Raw genomic sequence first — 16,582 nt, 5'->3', positions numbered from 1 at the left:
AGCTTTGGGGCAGCTTAATTGATCCCCATTTCCAAAAAAAAAAAAAATACATTGATTCTTGTTATGTCCTCAAGCCAAGATGTTTCATTTTTCACTCCACCATCTCCCAACATCCCCTCTCCTCCATAGCTTCCTTCCAATTAAGCGTAGATTGTGGTTTGGAGAATAGCAATCCCATTTCTCTGTTCATTTGCTCTCTCACTCCTGCTCCAACAAGCTACTCTTTTTCATCTCTCTAAAAAAGAAAATCTTGTTCATTTAGACTCTTGCTTAGCAGCTCTTTGATCCCCTTCATGGCACCCTCCCTCCTCTTAACCTATTATTCTCTCCCCTAAAGCCTCTCACACCACTCATTGGCAACAGTTTGTTGTTTCCTGATGATCAAGCTCTTCTTTTTGCGTCCAAGCACTCTCCATATTCCAGAGAATGATTTTCTCTACCTGCTCTCTCTTCCAACTCTCGCTACACAGCAACCACGATCTTCTTTCACTTTTTGATTATAGAACAGTCTTATCTTCTGCATTAGCATTGCTGCATCTCTCTCTTCTTCATTGGCCGCTCTTCTGTAATGATCTCTCTTCTACTTCGTATCTTCTTCTTCCATGTTTCCGCTACACTTATTTATAAGTTTCTCTCAATGGTTAAAAAACTATTAGTGAAGCAAGTGGGCAATTTTTAAGCTGAAATTGGATAAATGATCATTTCCCAAAAAAAAAAAACTTGAGAAGGATAAACAGCAAAAAATGAGAGATGATAAAAGGGAAGAAAGAAAATAAGAAGAAGAAAATAAATGCCCACCAAATGAGAGATGAAAAAAGGAGAGAGAAAAAAGAAGAAAAAGTAAACAAAATTAATCGAACTCACCACCAGAAGCCATTTCCATCAAATTAATTATAAGATTGGAGGCCTCCAAGTTTCGGAGGCCTTGTGCAGCTGCACCGGTTGAACTACCCCAAGGCCGGCTCTGAAGGTGCCCACCATCAATGGCACTGGCATGGTGACTTGAAGAAGGCATTACAAAATCTTGGATCCATTCCCTTGAGCAAAATAGTGGTATACTTCGTGTACTAAGTTTCTCCTTTAAGATATGTGCTTAACGTATGTTTAATTTCTGTTCTTTTTTGTGTAGGCAGTAGATGTCATACGAAATTTTGTCGATATATTTATTTTATACACATTTTCTTATAAGAATAGGAAATGAAATAGAGATACCTTAAAATAGGGGTTAAGTATAATTTTCAAAAGTTATGTATAGGAAACCTCTTGATGCTCTAACACTCTAGGAATTACGTCCCCAAATAAATAACAGCTGCGATGCTCGTAGCAACACCACAATAATCACCACCTCATTTCTTCTTGTCCTCCGAGAAAGACACTGACGTGAAATCCGAACATGGCTCTCGGTCAACTTTTTATCCAAGGAACATACTTGAGGTTATCGCCTATAAGATTTTTAAAACCTCTCAGGGTGTTTAGGAGACTCACAATGGCAGCCATACTGTTGTGTTTTTTGTTGATGTATCATTTGAATCCAGCATTGGCAGCCTCAGGTGGATCGGTCGGCGGAGATTCTTGGTCGGATTCCGATTCCGATTCCGATTCGGATTTGGATTCATGGTCGCACCCATCATCAAGTCCTTCGAAAACGAATTCGCCCGAAGAGCGTAAAGGTCAGGCAGTTTTTTGTTTGTTGATTATGGGGGCAATTGTGGTGTTGGCATTTACATGTTCATCAAGATCTACTGCCACTGTTGTCAAGATTCAGGTATGTTTCAATTGACTCTGTCGTTTGAGTTTCTGATTGATTATCGTTTATCTAATTTTTTACTTTTAGATTTAGTTTTTTAGGGTTTAGGACGTGTATGAGAAAGAACAATTACTTCTTTGATAGTTTTAGGGTTTAGGGAATGTAAGGTTTTGTGTTTAGGATAACTTTGGCTTTACAATAAGAATTAGAACATAAATGTTTAACTTTCTATGATTTAAACGCAACCTAGGGTTATTGTTCCTGCAATGAGTGCAGTACGACATACTCATTGGCGAGGTCTAATATAATCGAATTTGTAAGTTAGCATCTCTTGTAAAGTATATGTAATACGGTACCAAACCCCACACAAGTCGATTTGTGACGACCTAAAAGTTAGATAGATATGTTCTACGAGTGGGCCTTCTTGATGTTAATCGGGTAATCGGTGATGCACTTCATATATAGACTCTGGTACGTAGGATTTTACTTTTCACTGGACAAGTTTTACTCTTAATTTTCACCATCTCTCTATCACATCTTCTCAGGTTGGTCTGTTGAGCACAGCGCGAACACTCCAAAAGGATCTTGATCAGATAGCTGAAACTGCAGATACGTCTACTCGCAAGGATTTGAGCCGTGTTTTGACAGGTAAACCTTATAATCAGTTATTCTTTTCTAAGTTGGTGAATGGAGAAAATGGTAGTTTCATGATGCCACAGTTGAACATATTTTTGTTTGAAAGAGTAAATTTTCAACAGTGGAAGTTGTTTAACTTTGAAAGAACTTATTATTCATTACTGGGTAGACAGCTAGGTTGATAGGTTATGATAGATATTGTAGTCTTCGTAGTTCAACATATTATTACCATATGTTATTATGTTTATTGACATTCGGAACCCTAAAAGTACCTTTAATTTCCATTATAATTGAAGTTTTTCTTAAGATGGTGAGACAGAGGTGGTGAGGTGCTATGAGCAAACTTTGACATGGAACTGATCTTTGATATTCCATAACTGTTTTAAATTTCTGATGTTTTTAGAGTTTTTCTTCTTCCTTTGGTTGCAGAGGCAACAGCAGCTTTGCTTCGCCATCCTCATCATTGTATCTCAGGCTATTCTTCTGTAAGTTCAAAATCATCCCCCTGAAGTAGTACTTGGTTGATCTTCTAAAGTGATAAACGAATACAGAAAAAGCAAAGGAATATAACTTCTAAAGTGCTTTAGATTAGAAATTTTAGACTGGGACTTATAACTTCTCACATGCTTTTAGGTGGCTCCCAAAGAAAGTGTGAAGGATGCACAAAAATGCTTCAATCAAGTTTCATTGGAAGAGAGGGCTAAATTTGACGAAGAGACACTTGTTAATGTGAACAACATAAAAAGGAAAAGTACAACAAAGATACCTAAGGGATTGCAAAATCAATATATAGTGGTAAGTTCAACTTGAGATGAACTGTTACTTTCAAAATGCATTTCCTAGTTTATAAGTAATCCTTGCTTCCGTTTGGATTAAACAGGTATGTTTTGTATTTGATTTAATCCTTGAGGCTAGGGATATCTTATTGGTATTTGCAGTACATCTTTGAAGTTATGTAAATCTTGTTTTCCTTAGTTTATATGTTTTGGAAAATGTATTATGAAAGATTAGGGATGGCAATGGGGCGGGTTGGGGATGGGGATCACAATACCATCCCCATCCCTGGGGTCATTTTCTACCCCCATCCCCGCCCCAATCCTCAATAAAAATATATTGGGGATTCCCCATCCTCATCCCCATTGGGGACTAAGCCTCCAAACCCGCCCAAAATCCCCAATAAAAATTTAATAAATAAAATAATTTTTTCTCATATTGCCTTTTTTAAAATCAAAATCTACAACAAATAAATTTAAAATATTATTAAATTCTTAATCATAATTCAGTGAGTTGAGTGCAAAAGTCAAAACACCATTAAAGTAAAAGTGTAGCCATTAAAGTAAAGTAGTAAATGTAAATATTTGTGATTTATATTATAAAAAATAAATTAAAATATATAAGTTAAATATATGTATATATTATTGGGGCGGGTTTGGGGATGGGGATCACAATACCATCCCCGCCCCATCCCCAATCTTAGATAGAGGGGATTGGGGATCCCCATCCCCATTCCCCATTTGTCCCCGAATTCTCCCCCCATTAGGGGCGGGTATCCAATGGAGCTCCGCCCCGCTGGGGATTTTTGTCATCCCTAGTGTTGATGTATGAAGCTCTTACATTGTGAAGCTTTTACAGTTAATCTGATTTGGTACAATATATGAAAGACAATGTATAAGCTCTTAGTTTTTTTTTTAATTCAATTTAATGACTAGGTTACCGTTCTCGTGGGTGTGAAAGGATTAATGCACAAATTTCCGACCATCAATGATAATAGTGACTTGAACGAAGCCTTGCAAAATCTCAGATCCATTCCCTCACGTGACTTATTAGTAAGGATAAATTTATTACTTCAGTAAATTATAAATTCTCGTTTGATATGTGCTTGTTAATGTACATTTACTTTATCTTTTCCGTCCAGGCAGTACGAGTGTTATGGACTCCTCAACAAGAAAATGGTACTTTGTCGGAGCAAGAACTACTTAAAGATTACCCCCTTCTGAAAGAATTTTGAAAGAGGATATATATATGATGTACATACACAGTTAGTAGGGTTTAAGAATTGGTAATCTATGCATATATAGAGCTAAGTCGTTTCTACATTTACTGTATAGTTTTACATAGTCAATTTACAAGAAGGAAAGCTACAGTATTTGGATAATGAATATTAAACTTGAAGTTCTTGCTAATACATTCTATTTCTCATATTGACACGTACTGTGGTTTTGAGGTTATGAAATGTCCAGTGCAAAATCAAAAGGGAAAAGGTTACCTAGCCAAGACCGAAAGTTACCTTCAACATTAGTTCTTTGTATAGAGAACCTTTTAGTGAAAGTGCATTCATTTACGGCATGGAGGTTAACTTTGGTGTCAAGGGTTGGATTCAGCTCGAGTTACAACGCCGTTAAGATGATTCTCAGCAGTAATGAGTAGAGTATGGGCTGCAACTATAAACAGAACGCAAGTAATCATACGATATTTCCGCTATTCTTTACACAGATTTCATACCATTCGATATTTCCATTTCCATGAGAAAATTTTCATTTTTTTCTCTTCAAGAAGAGTCCTAGAAGGACTATCAAAAACGAAATATCAAAAACACCCTCGGGTTGATAGTTGTAAGTGGATAGCTAGGCCAGGGGTTCAGGTTGTTTACCTGGGCCGACATTTTTTTTTGGATTAATTACAGTTTACCCCCCTGAGGTTTGGGGGTGTCATCATTTCACCCCCCAAACTCTCAATTTCACTTTTTTACCCCCTTAACTTTCCAATTTCAATCAGTCGTGTCAAATTTCTCATATTCCGTCCAAATTGGACTTTAACTCTGACTTTTGAGGGGTAAAATGGTCATTTCAAGACTAAAAAATAAAAAAATCGTTTTTTTTTTTGTTTCTTCAACCTATACACCACAAGTTATAATAGGTTTATAAAAATAAAAAAAATATTCTAGGTGGTTAAAAGCCGCTCGCTGGTCTACGATATTTGTTATATATCTCCAATAAAGTGAAGAATTTTAGGATATATCCCCAATAAAGTGAAGAAATATCTGTAAAAAATAATTTTACACTTTATCTGTAAATAAATATCTGTATGTCCCCAATAAAGTGAAGAAATATCTGTGTAAAATCATTTTTGGTCTACGATATTTGTGATATATCTCCAATAAAGTGAAGAATTTTAGGATATATCCCCAATAAAGTGAAGAAATGTCTGTAAAAAATGATTTTACACTTTATCTGTAAGTAAATATCTGTATATCCCCAATAAAGTGAAGAAATATCTGTTTAAAATCATTTTTTACAGATATTTATTTACAGATAAAGTGTAAAATTATTTTTTATAGATATTTCTTCACTTTATTGGGGATATATCCTAAAATTCTTCACTTTATCAGAGATATATCACAAATATCGTAGACCAAAAATGATTTTACACAGATATTTCTTCACTTTATTGGGGACATACAGATATTTATTTACAGATAAAGTGTAAAATTATTTTTTTACAGATATTTCTTCACTTTATTGGGGATATATCCTAAAATTCTTCACTTTATCGGAGATATATCACAAATATCGTAGACCAGCGAGCGGCTTTTAACCACCTAGAGTATTTTTTTATTTTTATAAACCTATTATAACTTGTGGTGTATAGGTTTAAGACAAAATAAAAAAATAAAAAAAATAAAATAAAAAAAAAAACGAATTTTTTTATTTTTTTTTATTTTTTTGTCTTGAAATGACTATTTTACCCCTCAAAAGTCTGAGTTAAAGTCCAATTTGGACGGAATATGAGAAATTGGACACGACTGATTGAAATTGGAAAGTTCAGGGGGTAAAAAAGTGAAATTGAGAGTTTGGGGGTGAAATGATGACACCCCCAAACCTCAGGGGGGTAAACTGAAATTAATCCTTTTTTTTTTTCCCTCTATTTAGTCGGGGTTGACCAGAAATGTCACGCCCCGAATTTTGAATAATAAATTCAAATCCGAAACATGAATAAACAATTAATACAAATAACGTTCTGAATTTTTTTTTTTTTCTCAGAAACAAACACACCACTCGCCACTCAACACAAAACTCGAAAAACCTCGAGTTAATTATTACAATTCACTCTTACAAAGTAAAATCGTAAAGCTCTAAATGAGCATAACAAACCTCACAATATAATGTTGTAATTCACATAACACTACTCTAAGCAGCCCGATCACCGTCCTGGTTCTCCTGACCTGTAGGATTACCCGCTACACAATTTGAATAGTGTACCGGGAGTTGCAACAACACAAAACCCGGTAAGCTTTTTACAGCCAGTATGAGTAAACAAGAAAGAACTGTTGATTTTAAATTACAATTCTTATAACTCAACAACACAACCAACAATCTCAACATCCACGACGCAAACGTCAACCAATTCAATATCACCACTTTGGTCCTATCACACAACACTATCACCACTTTGGTCCCATCCCATAACACGTTAGAGCTCTAACTGCCTCGTTACCTCTGACACCTTGGCCTAGGGTCAAGCAACGGCAAAAATACTTCGGTTAACACTATAACCGTCGCGCTTTGGACATCCCCATCCTCAGCACCATATACTTCGGTTAATAATAAACCGTCGCGCTTTGGACATCCCCGTCCTCAGCACACAACTTCGGTTAATAATAAACCGTCGCACCTTGGACATCCCCGTCCTCAGTACACAAACACTCCGGTTATCCTTAACCGTCGAACTTCGGACACCTCATCCTCAGAACCCTACATTCTCTAACTCTATACATCCTCCAATGTAAATCATGAATATTAACAAGAACTCATCAATCATGTTCATCACATATAAATATGGTAAGTCACATGTCAATTCATAATAATTTAATCATCCCAATTCCACACTCTTCAATGTCACACCATTCACATATAATCACGTAAATATATATATACGTAATTATCCGCTCAGGGATAATCACTAATACCAACTATAGTTCACATGCAATAAAACCGAGAAATTCATTTGTATAGTAAAAATCATTTTACTTACCCATGGACCGTAGTTGATCAAGTCCATATGATTTTAAAACAAATATTTATTTCATCAATATTTTCACGCAATTACGACAAAATAAGGTAATTAAATTTATTCGGTTCGTAATATGAACCACGTGAGGTTTACTCACCTCTAATCCCGCTGCGTCTTCTTAACAGCTCAAAATACGATTCACAATCGTCCGCCAACTCAAACCGTCAATCACCTAATCAAACATGACCTTAACTTAGCCAATAACTCAAAAACATAATCAAACGACAATCCAACGGTCGGATTGAAATTAAATGATGATCCAACGGTCGGATCCTCACGGATCGCCTTCCTAATCACTGTTTTGCATTTATACGAAGATCCAACGGTCGGATCTTCGCCCATGACCACACAAAGCCACTGGGACAGTCATAAGATCATCATATCAAAACTACAAGTCCATCTGACGGTCCTAACTTCACAGATCACAAATCTAACGATCGAAATCGATCTAAACTTAAAAATTCATAACTTAATCATACGATATCCAAAAATTGCGTATAATATATCGAAATGATCGTATTGAAATATAGAATCTGAAAATGTACAGAAACCATATTTTTGATCCCCGGAGGTGGCCGGAAAGGGCCGCCGGAGTTAGTGGCAGAGCCGCCGCCGACCACCACCAATGGTGTCGGGGCCGGGCTGCTCTTCTTCCTCTCATCATGCTTAACAACTTTCATAACTAGCACGAAGTCTGAAAATGACCGGAAGGGGTCGAAAATTACCTTGAACAGTATGAAGGTGGCCGGAATTTTTCCAGAAACCGGCGAGAAACTGCAGAAAACGGCGAGCTCCAATTCGACGTAAAAACGTCAATTTAAGGCTTCGATTCCTTCTGAAGAGTTGTTAAGAAACTCAAGAAGAACTCACTGGTTCAAGAATCACAGAAAAATATGGTCTGTAGCTCGAGATATACCGATCGAAAGCTTCGGTGGTCGGAAAAATTCCAGAATTTTGCAGAATCCGGCAAGGCTCGATTTCGACGTCAAAGATTCAATTTCAGGCCTCGATGCCTTCTAGAGAGTTGTTAACAACATCAAGGGGAACCCACTGGAAAAAGAATCAATCAAAACGATGCACTACAGCTCGCGATATCTTGATCGAAAGTCTTCGTGGTCGGAAATTTTCCAGAATCCGGCGAGCTTGAATTCCGACGTAAAAACTTCAACCTCAGGCCTCGATCCCTTCTTGAGAGTTGTTAATAATCTCAAGGTGAACTCACCAGGCCAAGAATCACAAGAAAAGGTGGTCTATAACTCGAGAAAATCAGATTCGAAGGTGGTTTTCGAATTAAAGCCGGCCGAGCTCCGACGAACGTGAATCCGGTCACTCCAGGTGCGATCCTTCTAGGATGATGATCAGCATGTTGAGGTGAGTTCAGGGAGCTAAGGATCGTGAGTTTTGGTGGCCGGAATTAGGAGAAAACCGGCGTTGACTGTTTTTGGCTCAAACCTTGCAGCTCCGGTTTGCCGGATTTGAGGCCGTTCCGGGGAAAGTGGTCACGTCCAGTAGCTAGACGACGTCGAGGCGAAGCCGTGGACACCTCGAGAGCGGCTTGAGGTGGCCGGACGGTGGCGCTGCTGGCAGAGGAAGAACGCCCAGAAAGAAGAGAAAAAGGTCGGGGGAGAGGAGAGAGAAGAGAGAAAACCGGGGGAGAAAATAGAAAGAATAGGAAATTTTGGGATTTAAGAAAAATTCCAGAAATTCTCCATATTTATAGAAAAAAAATCCCGATTTTCAAATATTCATAACTTATTCATACAAACTCCGAATATTGCGTTCAACATACGCACGAGATCGTATCGACGAGCTCTACAACTTTCATGAAGAAAGTTTTCCCAAATTCTGTACGTATAAGAAGTCACTTTTTAAGACCCCCTAAATAACGTTCGTTTTCGAAATAAAATCGTTCGAACTAATTCCACAACTCCTTCAAGCTTCGTATTCGTGCCCACGCCTACGAAATCATTTCCAAAATGACATCGGACGTTAATTTGAATTTTTCGGGTATTACAATCTACCCTCCTTAAAGAAATTTCGTCCCGAAATTTAAGCGCAAGTCAATTCCTCTCGATTAAGGTTGACCTAACCATAGAATCTCCATCTTTTCCAAATCTGTAGTAATCTACAGAGCCTCAGCTCTTTGTATAAAAATACATTCCTATGGCCACTAAATCCTTTCATCACAAACGTAAACTCACACAACAACTGCTCAACAACACTCCACATCACATACACAAAATCGTCACATGGATCATCTCATAGATCCTCACATAGATCAACACTTTGTACTGGCATACAAGCACAGTAAACACTCCCACAAAGTGTTTCGCTACTCAATTAGCATCACGGTAAGTCTCTATAGTAAAACTCAAGCATGCACCATTCTACACAACAATAGAGATGCATCACTCAAAACAATTCGTCCCCAAAAGCATGCCAATAAAATATGTTACCCAGTGATGATGACTTGGGCTTGCTCAATCCTTGGGCTAAGCATTAGGGCTGGCCAATTGGGCCGAAGAAACCGAACCATCCACATTTCGAACCGGCCCGAACCAATTTGGGTTTAACATTTGGGCCTACCATTCGGGCCGAACAATTGGGCTTAACATTTGGGCTTACCAATCGGGCCGAACAATTGGGCTTACTATTTGGGCTTACTATTTGGGCCTACCAACTTCCAGCTCGGCTACGGTATGAAATTGTACATACCGTATATAAGTATGTATACCGTACAGACCGTATATACGTATGCATACCGTACAGACCGTATATACGTATGTATGCCGTACATACCGTATATACGTCCGTATATCAAGCATATACGAGATCCAAAAATATTTGTAAGAGGTAAGGTTCGAACTCCCGACCTCGAACACGAAGGTTTTGCTCCCAACCACTGAAGCAAGAGCTGCCTTCATTAATATATGCTCACGTGTTATATTTATTATGTCATAAGCGACATAAATAAAATAACGGGAGAGGCAAGGTTCGAACCTCTGACCTCTTGTACAAGAGCTTTGCTCTTCAACCACTAGAGCACCAGCTGCACTCGTTATTCTCCATGCAACTCCTTTTATTTATTCTATCATAAGCGATAGAATAAAAACAAACTGTCGGTACATTCCACGTGCCACGACACGTCGCTTTCGTGATTTACGGAAAGCAGATCCCTTTCGGCGAAAGCTGTCTGCCACAGCGTCTCGAGATTCGCTCGGTCCCCCTACACGCTCTCCACGCGCCCACAACTTTTCCGTGTTTTTGGGCGACTTTAATCCAACGCGTAGTTTGAATCTCTGAGATCGTCCATCCAACGGTGGAGATCTGCTCACCTTGTTCTATAAATAGGTGCATTCGGGGAATGAGACTATTCACACCAAAGAAAAGAAAATTTCCCCAGAGTTTTAGCCATCCTCTCTCAATTCTCTTCTTCCATCCGATAACTCAAATCTCTTCTTCCATTCTCACATTTTCTCAACCCTATCTTGTGCTCTATATAAACCTCCTTTTATCTCCTCCAGATTTTACTCGGTTTTGTCTAAGCGTGCAGTTTCAAATTCCTTCTCCTTCATCATGGTTCGAACCAAGATTACCGCTCGCATGAGCGTCAATCAACGCTGTGTTCTCTCTTTAGAAGAAGAGGGTCGTCAAGCGGCCGCTTGCGCTGGCCTCACTCGTCCTGGAGACCATCGTCCTATACGTGAGCGTAGCCGCAGTCCCCCTCCTCTGCCTCGTCGTTCTCCCAGACTATATCCCAGCGAGTCCTCTTCCTCCCTAGCTGCTCGTGCTCCTCGGCCTGTGGCCACCCTGGAAAGCTTGTCAGACTCAATTGATGCACTGCGTTCCTCCCTCCGTGATGGTATTATGGTGACGGATTGGCGAGTCACATGTATGATCGATTACATCACTGACATGAACCTCTCTTTGATCCGTTGCCACACCGCAATGAACAAGCTTGCTCAGGAGGTCAATAACATGCAGTGTCATCCTCCTGGGTTTCCTTGCAAGGAAGTTGTTGCGTCACTCCACAAGGACCCTCCTCCTGCGGCTGAAACCAGCAAAAGGGCTGCCACTCGTCCGCGCACCGCTCCTCATGTTCCTTGGGAAGATCTTGACTCAACCAGTAGTGACTCGCAGGACAGTGAAGAGGTCGATGATCAAGTCACCAAACTCAGGGAGGAGATTGCTGAGCTTTCCCAATCAAAGGGGAAGAAGTAAAAACAATTCATCTTTTAGTTATTGTATTTCTTTTTCTGCATTTTAACTTTCGTTGTACAATAACTTTATTTTGCTTTTGACTTGTAATAAGACTGAATGTATGTGGTAGTCTTTTCTTTAAAAACAACCAACAACGCCACCAAGAATCGAACCTTGGTCACCCATTGCTCTTTAAAAATTAGCCAGCTCTGCTGCACTCGTACTTCTAGTAATTCCTTGAAGTTTTCTAGATTAGTCTCCAACCTTACGTAAGACATATCTTGATTCACCAATCAATACTGGTAAAGCACCTAATATCTCACCCTAACTATACCCCCGTTCAAAATCCTATTCTCACAACATCTGTTCCAATGCATTGATAATACAACACTAGCACCCCTAGGGTTGCAAAACAACATTATCACCTCAGCTCATATGTCGACACAATGTCTCTTCACAATCAACCCTATCACAAGGTCGTATAAATTTTTCCATATGTCAAACCATACACAAAATCTATCATAGAGATATATCCCCAATAATCACTCTCAAAACGCAACTGTAAATCAAGTCACACAAAGGTCTAGCTAAAATCAAGGAATAATAAAGCTAAACACTTCCCAAGCTTTGCATACAACTTTTCTTTTCTTAGAATCTCCAGCACACACCATAGATGCTATTGCTACAGGTACCATACTTTTCCTCACATCGATAATAAACTCTACTACCCTCCTTATAGGTAACCTAAGTATCTCCCAAATTACATCACTACACTCAAAAATCAATATAGTCTTGAGAATTCTACCCCATAATCTCTCACACTCCTATCATCTTGAGTTAGTGAGATCAATTCTCATTCCAACTGCTCATATATTCTCAATTTATACTAATAACTCAATCTCACACAAGATTAGTATAGTTACCTCAAAGCCACTTTAAACACATCACCCATGCCAATTACCAAAACCCCACTAAGACATCTCGTTACAAAACAAGATATCTATTATTTGACATGTACATCTCATCCAAAAACATATGTACGTCCAACTTAAGAAGGCAAACTTTCTATCCATTAATACTCGTATCCACACTAGGTACGTGCATAGGTCCACACCATGCCTTCAACCAAACACTTCAACAATCAAAAGAACCTCATTTCCATAAAACAATTCTCACTGACTCAACAGAGTTAAATCCGAAGGTTTCCATTCCTTAAAGATTATAACTCGCGGCAACTGAACTCATTCTAATACGAACTTCCAAAACAACTTTAAGGTTCAATGTACTACCCCTTTCGAATATCCATCACCTAAGAAGTATAGTATGCTTGGCTAATACACGTATAGCACTTAAAACATGGCATGAGTCAAATACAAGTCCATATTAGCCAAGTCAATACTACAGGGAAGGTATTCACGTTCCTAAAACGACCTAGCGGCCTAAACAACTCCCAACACTCACGCATACCCAATGACTTAGCCAATACCGAAGAGCACACGATGGGGATCCGCTGCAGACGGGCCATCACTCGGAAAGTATTGACACATCACCAAATATGCACCTTACGCTCTGATACCAAACTGTCACGCCCCGAATTTTGAATAATAAATTCAAATCCGAAACATGAATAAACAATTAATACAAATAACGTTCTGAATTTTTTTTTTTTTCTCAGAAACAAACACACCACTCGCCACTCAACACAAAACTCGAAAAACCTCGAGTTAATTATTACAATTCACTCTTACAAAGTAAAATCGTAAAGCTCTAAATGAGCATAACAAACCTCACAATATAATGTTGTAATTCACATAACACTACTCTAAGCAGCCCGATCACCGTCCTGGTTCTCCTGACCTGTAGGATTACCCGCTACACAATTTGAATAGTGTACCGGGAGTTGCAACAACACAAAACCCGGTAAGCTTTTTACAGCCAGTATGAGTAAACAAGAAAGAACTGTTGATTTTAAATTACAATTCTTATAACTCAACAACACAACCAACAATCTCAACATCCACGACGCAAACGTCAACCAATTCAATATCACCACTTTGGTCCTATCACACAACACTATCACCACTTTGGTCCCATCCCATAACACGTTAGAGCTCTAACTGCCTCGTTACCTCTGACACCTTGGCCTAGGGTCAAGCAACGGCAAAAATACTTCGGTTAACACTATAACCGTCGCGCTTTGGACATCCCCATCCTCAGCACCATATACTTCGGTTAATAATAAACCGTCGCGCTTTGGACATCCCCGTCCTCAGCACACAACTTCGGTTAATAATAAACCGTCGCACCTTGGACATCCCCGTCCTCAGTACACAAACACTCCGGTTATCCTTAACCGTCGAACTTCGGACACCTCATCCTCAGAACCCTACATTCTCTAACTCTATACATCCTCCAATGTAAATCATGAATATTAACAAGAACTCATCAATCATGTTCATCACATATAAATATGGTAAGTCACATGTCAATTCATAATAATTTAATCATCCCAATTCCACACTCTTCAATGTCACACCATTCACATATAATCACGTAAATATATATATACGTAATTATCCGCTCAGGGATAATCACTAATACCAACTATAGTTCACATGCAATAAAACCGAGAAATTCATTTGTATAGTAAAAATCATTTTACTTACCCATGGACCGTAGTTGATCAAGTCCATATGATTTTAAAACAAATATTTATTTCATCAATATTTTCACGCAATTACGACAAAATAAGGTAATTAAATTTATTCGGTTCGTAATATGAACCACGTGAGGTTTACTCACCTCTAATCCCGCTGCGTCTTCTTAACAGCTCAAAATACGATTCACAATCGTCCGCCAACTCAAACCGTCAATCACCTAATCAAACATGACCTTAACTTAGCCAATAACTCAAAAACATAATCAAACGACAATCCAACGGTCGGATTGAAATTAAATGATGATCCAACGGTCGGATCCTCACGGATCGCCTTCCTAATCACTGTTTTGCATTTATACGAAGATCCAACGGTCGGATCTTCGCCCATGACCACACAAAGCCACTGGGACAGTCATAAGATCATCATATCAAAACTACAAGTCCATCTGACGGTCCTAACTTCACAGATCACAAATCTAACGATCGAAATCGATCTAAACTTAAAAATTCATAACTTAATCATACGATATCCAAAAATTGCGTATAATATATCGAAATGATCGTATTGAAATATAGAATCTGAAAATGTACAGAAACCATATTTTTGATCCCCGGAGGTGGCCGGAAAGGGCCGCCGGAGTTAGTGGCAGAGCCGCCGCCGACCACCACCAATGGTGTCGGGGCCGGGCTGCTCTTCTTCCTCTCATCATGCTTAACAACTTTCATAACTAGCACGAAGTCTGAAAATGACCGGAAGGGGTCGAAAATTACCTTGAACAGTATGAAGGTGGCCGGAATTTTTCCAGAAACCGGCGAGAAACTGCAGAAAACGGCGAGCTCCAATTCGACGTAAAAACGTCAATTTAAGGCTTCGATTCCTTCTGAAGAGTTGTTAAGAAACTCAAGAAGAACTCACTGGTTCAAGAATCACAGAAAAATATGGTCTGTAGCTCGAGATATACCGATCGAAAGCTTCGGTGGTCGGAAAAATTCCAGAATTTTGCAGAATCCGGCAAGGCTCGATTTCGACGTCAAAGATTCAATTTCAGGCCTCGATGCCTTCTAGAGAGTTGTTAACAACATCAAGGGGAACCCACTGGAAAAAGAATCAATCAAAACGATGCACTACAGCTCGCGATATCTTGATCGAAAGTCTTCGTGGTCGGAAATTTTCCAGAATCCGGCGAGCTTGAATTCCGACGTAAAAACTTCAACCTCAGGCCTCGATCCCTTCTTGAGAGTTGTTAATAATCTCAAGGTGAACTCACCAGGCCAAGAATCACAAGAAAAGGTGGTCTATAACTCGAGAAAATCAGATTCGAAGGTGGTTTTCGAATTAAAGCCGGCCGAGCTCCGACGAACGTGAATCCGGTCACTCCAGGTGCGATCCTTCTAGGATGATGATCAGCATGTTGAGGTGAGTTCAGGGAGCTAAGGATCGTGAGTTTTGGTGGCCGGAATTAGGAGAAAACCGGCGTTGACTGTTTTTGGCTCAAACCTTGCAGCTCCGGTTTGCCGGATTTGAGGCCGTTCCGGGGAAAGTGGTCACGTCCAGTAGCTAGACGACGTCGAGGCGAAGCCGTGGACACCTCGAGAGCGGCTTGAGGTGGCCGGACGGTGGCGCTGCTGGCAGAGGAAGAACGCCCAGAAAGAAGAGAAAAAGGTCGGGGGAGAGGAGAGAGAAGAGAGAAAACCGGGGGAGAAAATAGAAAGAATAGGAAATTTTGGGATTTAAGAAAAATTCCAGAAATTCTCCATATTTATAGAAAAAAAATCCCGATTTTCAAATATTCATAACTTATTCATACAAACTCCGAATATTGCGTTCAACATACGCACGAGATCGTATCGACGAGCTCTACAACTTTCATGAAGAAAGTTTTCCCAAATTCTGTACGTATAAGAAGTCACTTTTTAAGACCCCCTAAATAACGTTCGTTTTCGAAATAAAATCGTTCGAACTAATTCCACAACTCCTTCAAGCTTCGTATTCGTGCCCACGCCTACGAAATCATTTCCAAAATGACATCGGACGTTAATTTGAATTTTTCGGGTATTACAAGAAAAGGAAGAAGAAAAGAAGACAAAACCCTAATGAAGGGTCAGAAGCCACAAGGGTTAGAAACCCTAATAAACTACAAAACCCAGTACCACAATATCTCTCTCTTTTCACCCTCCTCCGACCGAAATACTCCAACCAACTTCCATGGCTACATCTGCTTTGAACTTGCTCGGAGTCAACTCCTTGATCTCATTGAAGCAAACCTCCC

General features: G+C 39.3%; 1 protein-coding gene and 1 long non-coding RNA gene across 2 annotated transcripts; one reads left to right on the top strand and one right to left on the bottom strand.

Moving 5' to 3' along the window:
• Positions 1-1,315: 1,315 nt before the first annotated feature.
• LOC133722473 (uncharacterized) lies at positions 1,316-4,580 on the top strand. Its single transcript, XM_062149365.1, has 6 exons — positions 1,316-1,765; positions 2,293-2,395; positions 2,813-2,868; positions 3,017-3,178; positions 4,093-4,209; positions 4,299-4,580. Exons 1-6 carry the CDS (start codon positions 1,394-1,396, stop codon positions 4,389-4,391), a joined length of 903 nt encoding a protein of 300 aa, XP_062005349.1. The 5' UTR covers positions 1,316-1,393; the 3' UTR covers positions 4,392-4,580.
• Positions 4,581-6,445: 1,865 nt separating this feature from the next.
• LOC133723462 (uncharacterized) lies at positions 6,446-16,366 on the bottom strand. The gene is made up of 5 exons (XR_009853052.1): positions 15,084-16,366; positions 14,456-14,530; positions 8,179-13,525; positions 7,551-7,625; positions 6,446-6,620 (listed from the first exon to the last, which is right to left on the bottom strand). It is a non-coding gene; the product is annotated as an uncharacterized LOC133723462 (long non-coding RNA).
• Between the last annotated feature and the right edge of the window lie 216 nt (positions 16,367-16,582).

Source organism: Rosa rugosa, chromosome 7 (assembly GCF_958449725.1).
Source record: "Rosa rugosa chromosome 7, drRosRugo1.1, whole genome shotgun sequence".
Taxonomy (NCBI): Eukaryota; Viridiplantae; Streptophyta; class Magnoliopsida; order Rosales; family Rosaceae; genus Rosa; species Rosa rugosa.
The sequence above is the reverse complement of the archived record's forward strand: the minus strand, read 5'-3'. Positions and strand labels throughout refer to the sequence as shown.

Excerpts from the sequence above, each read along its gene's own strand:
- LOC133722473 (XM_062149365.1), top strand. The coding sequence starts at position 1,394 with ATGGCTCTCGGTCAACTTTTTATCCAAGGAACATACTTGAGGTTATCG. Across the intron at positions 1,766-2,292 it reads CCACTGTTGTCAAGATTCAG|GTTGGTCTGTTGAGCACAGC; the intron begins GTATGTTTCAAT and ends ACATCTTCTCAG. Across the intron at positions 2,396-2,812 it reads TTTGAGCCGTGTTTTGACAG|AGGCAACAGCAGCTTTGCTT; the intron begins GTAAACCTTATA and ends CTTTGGTTGCAG.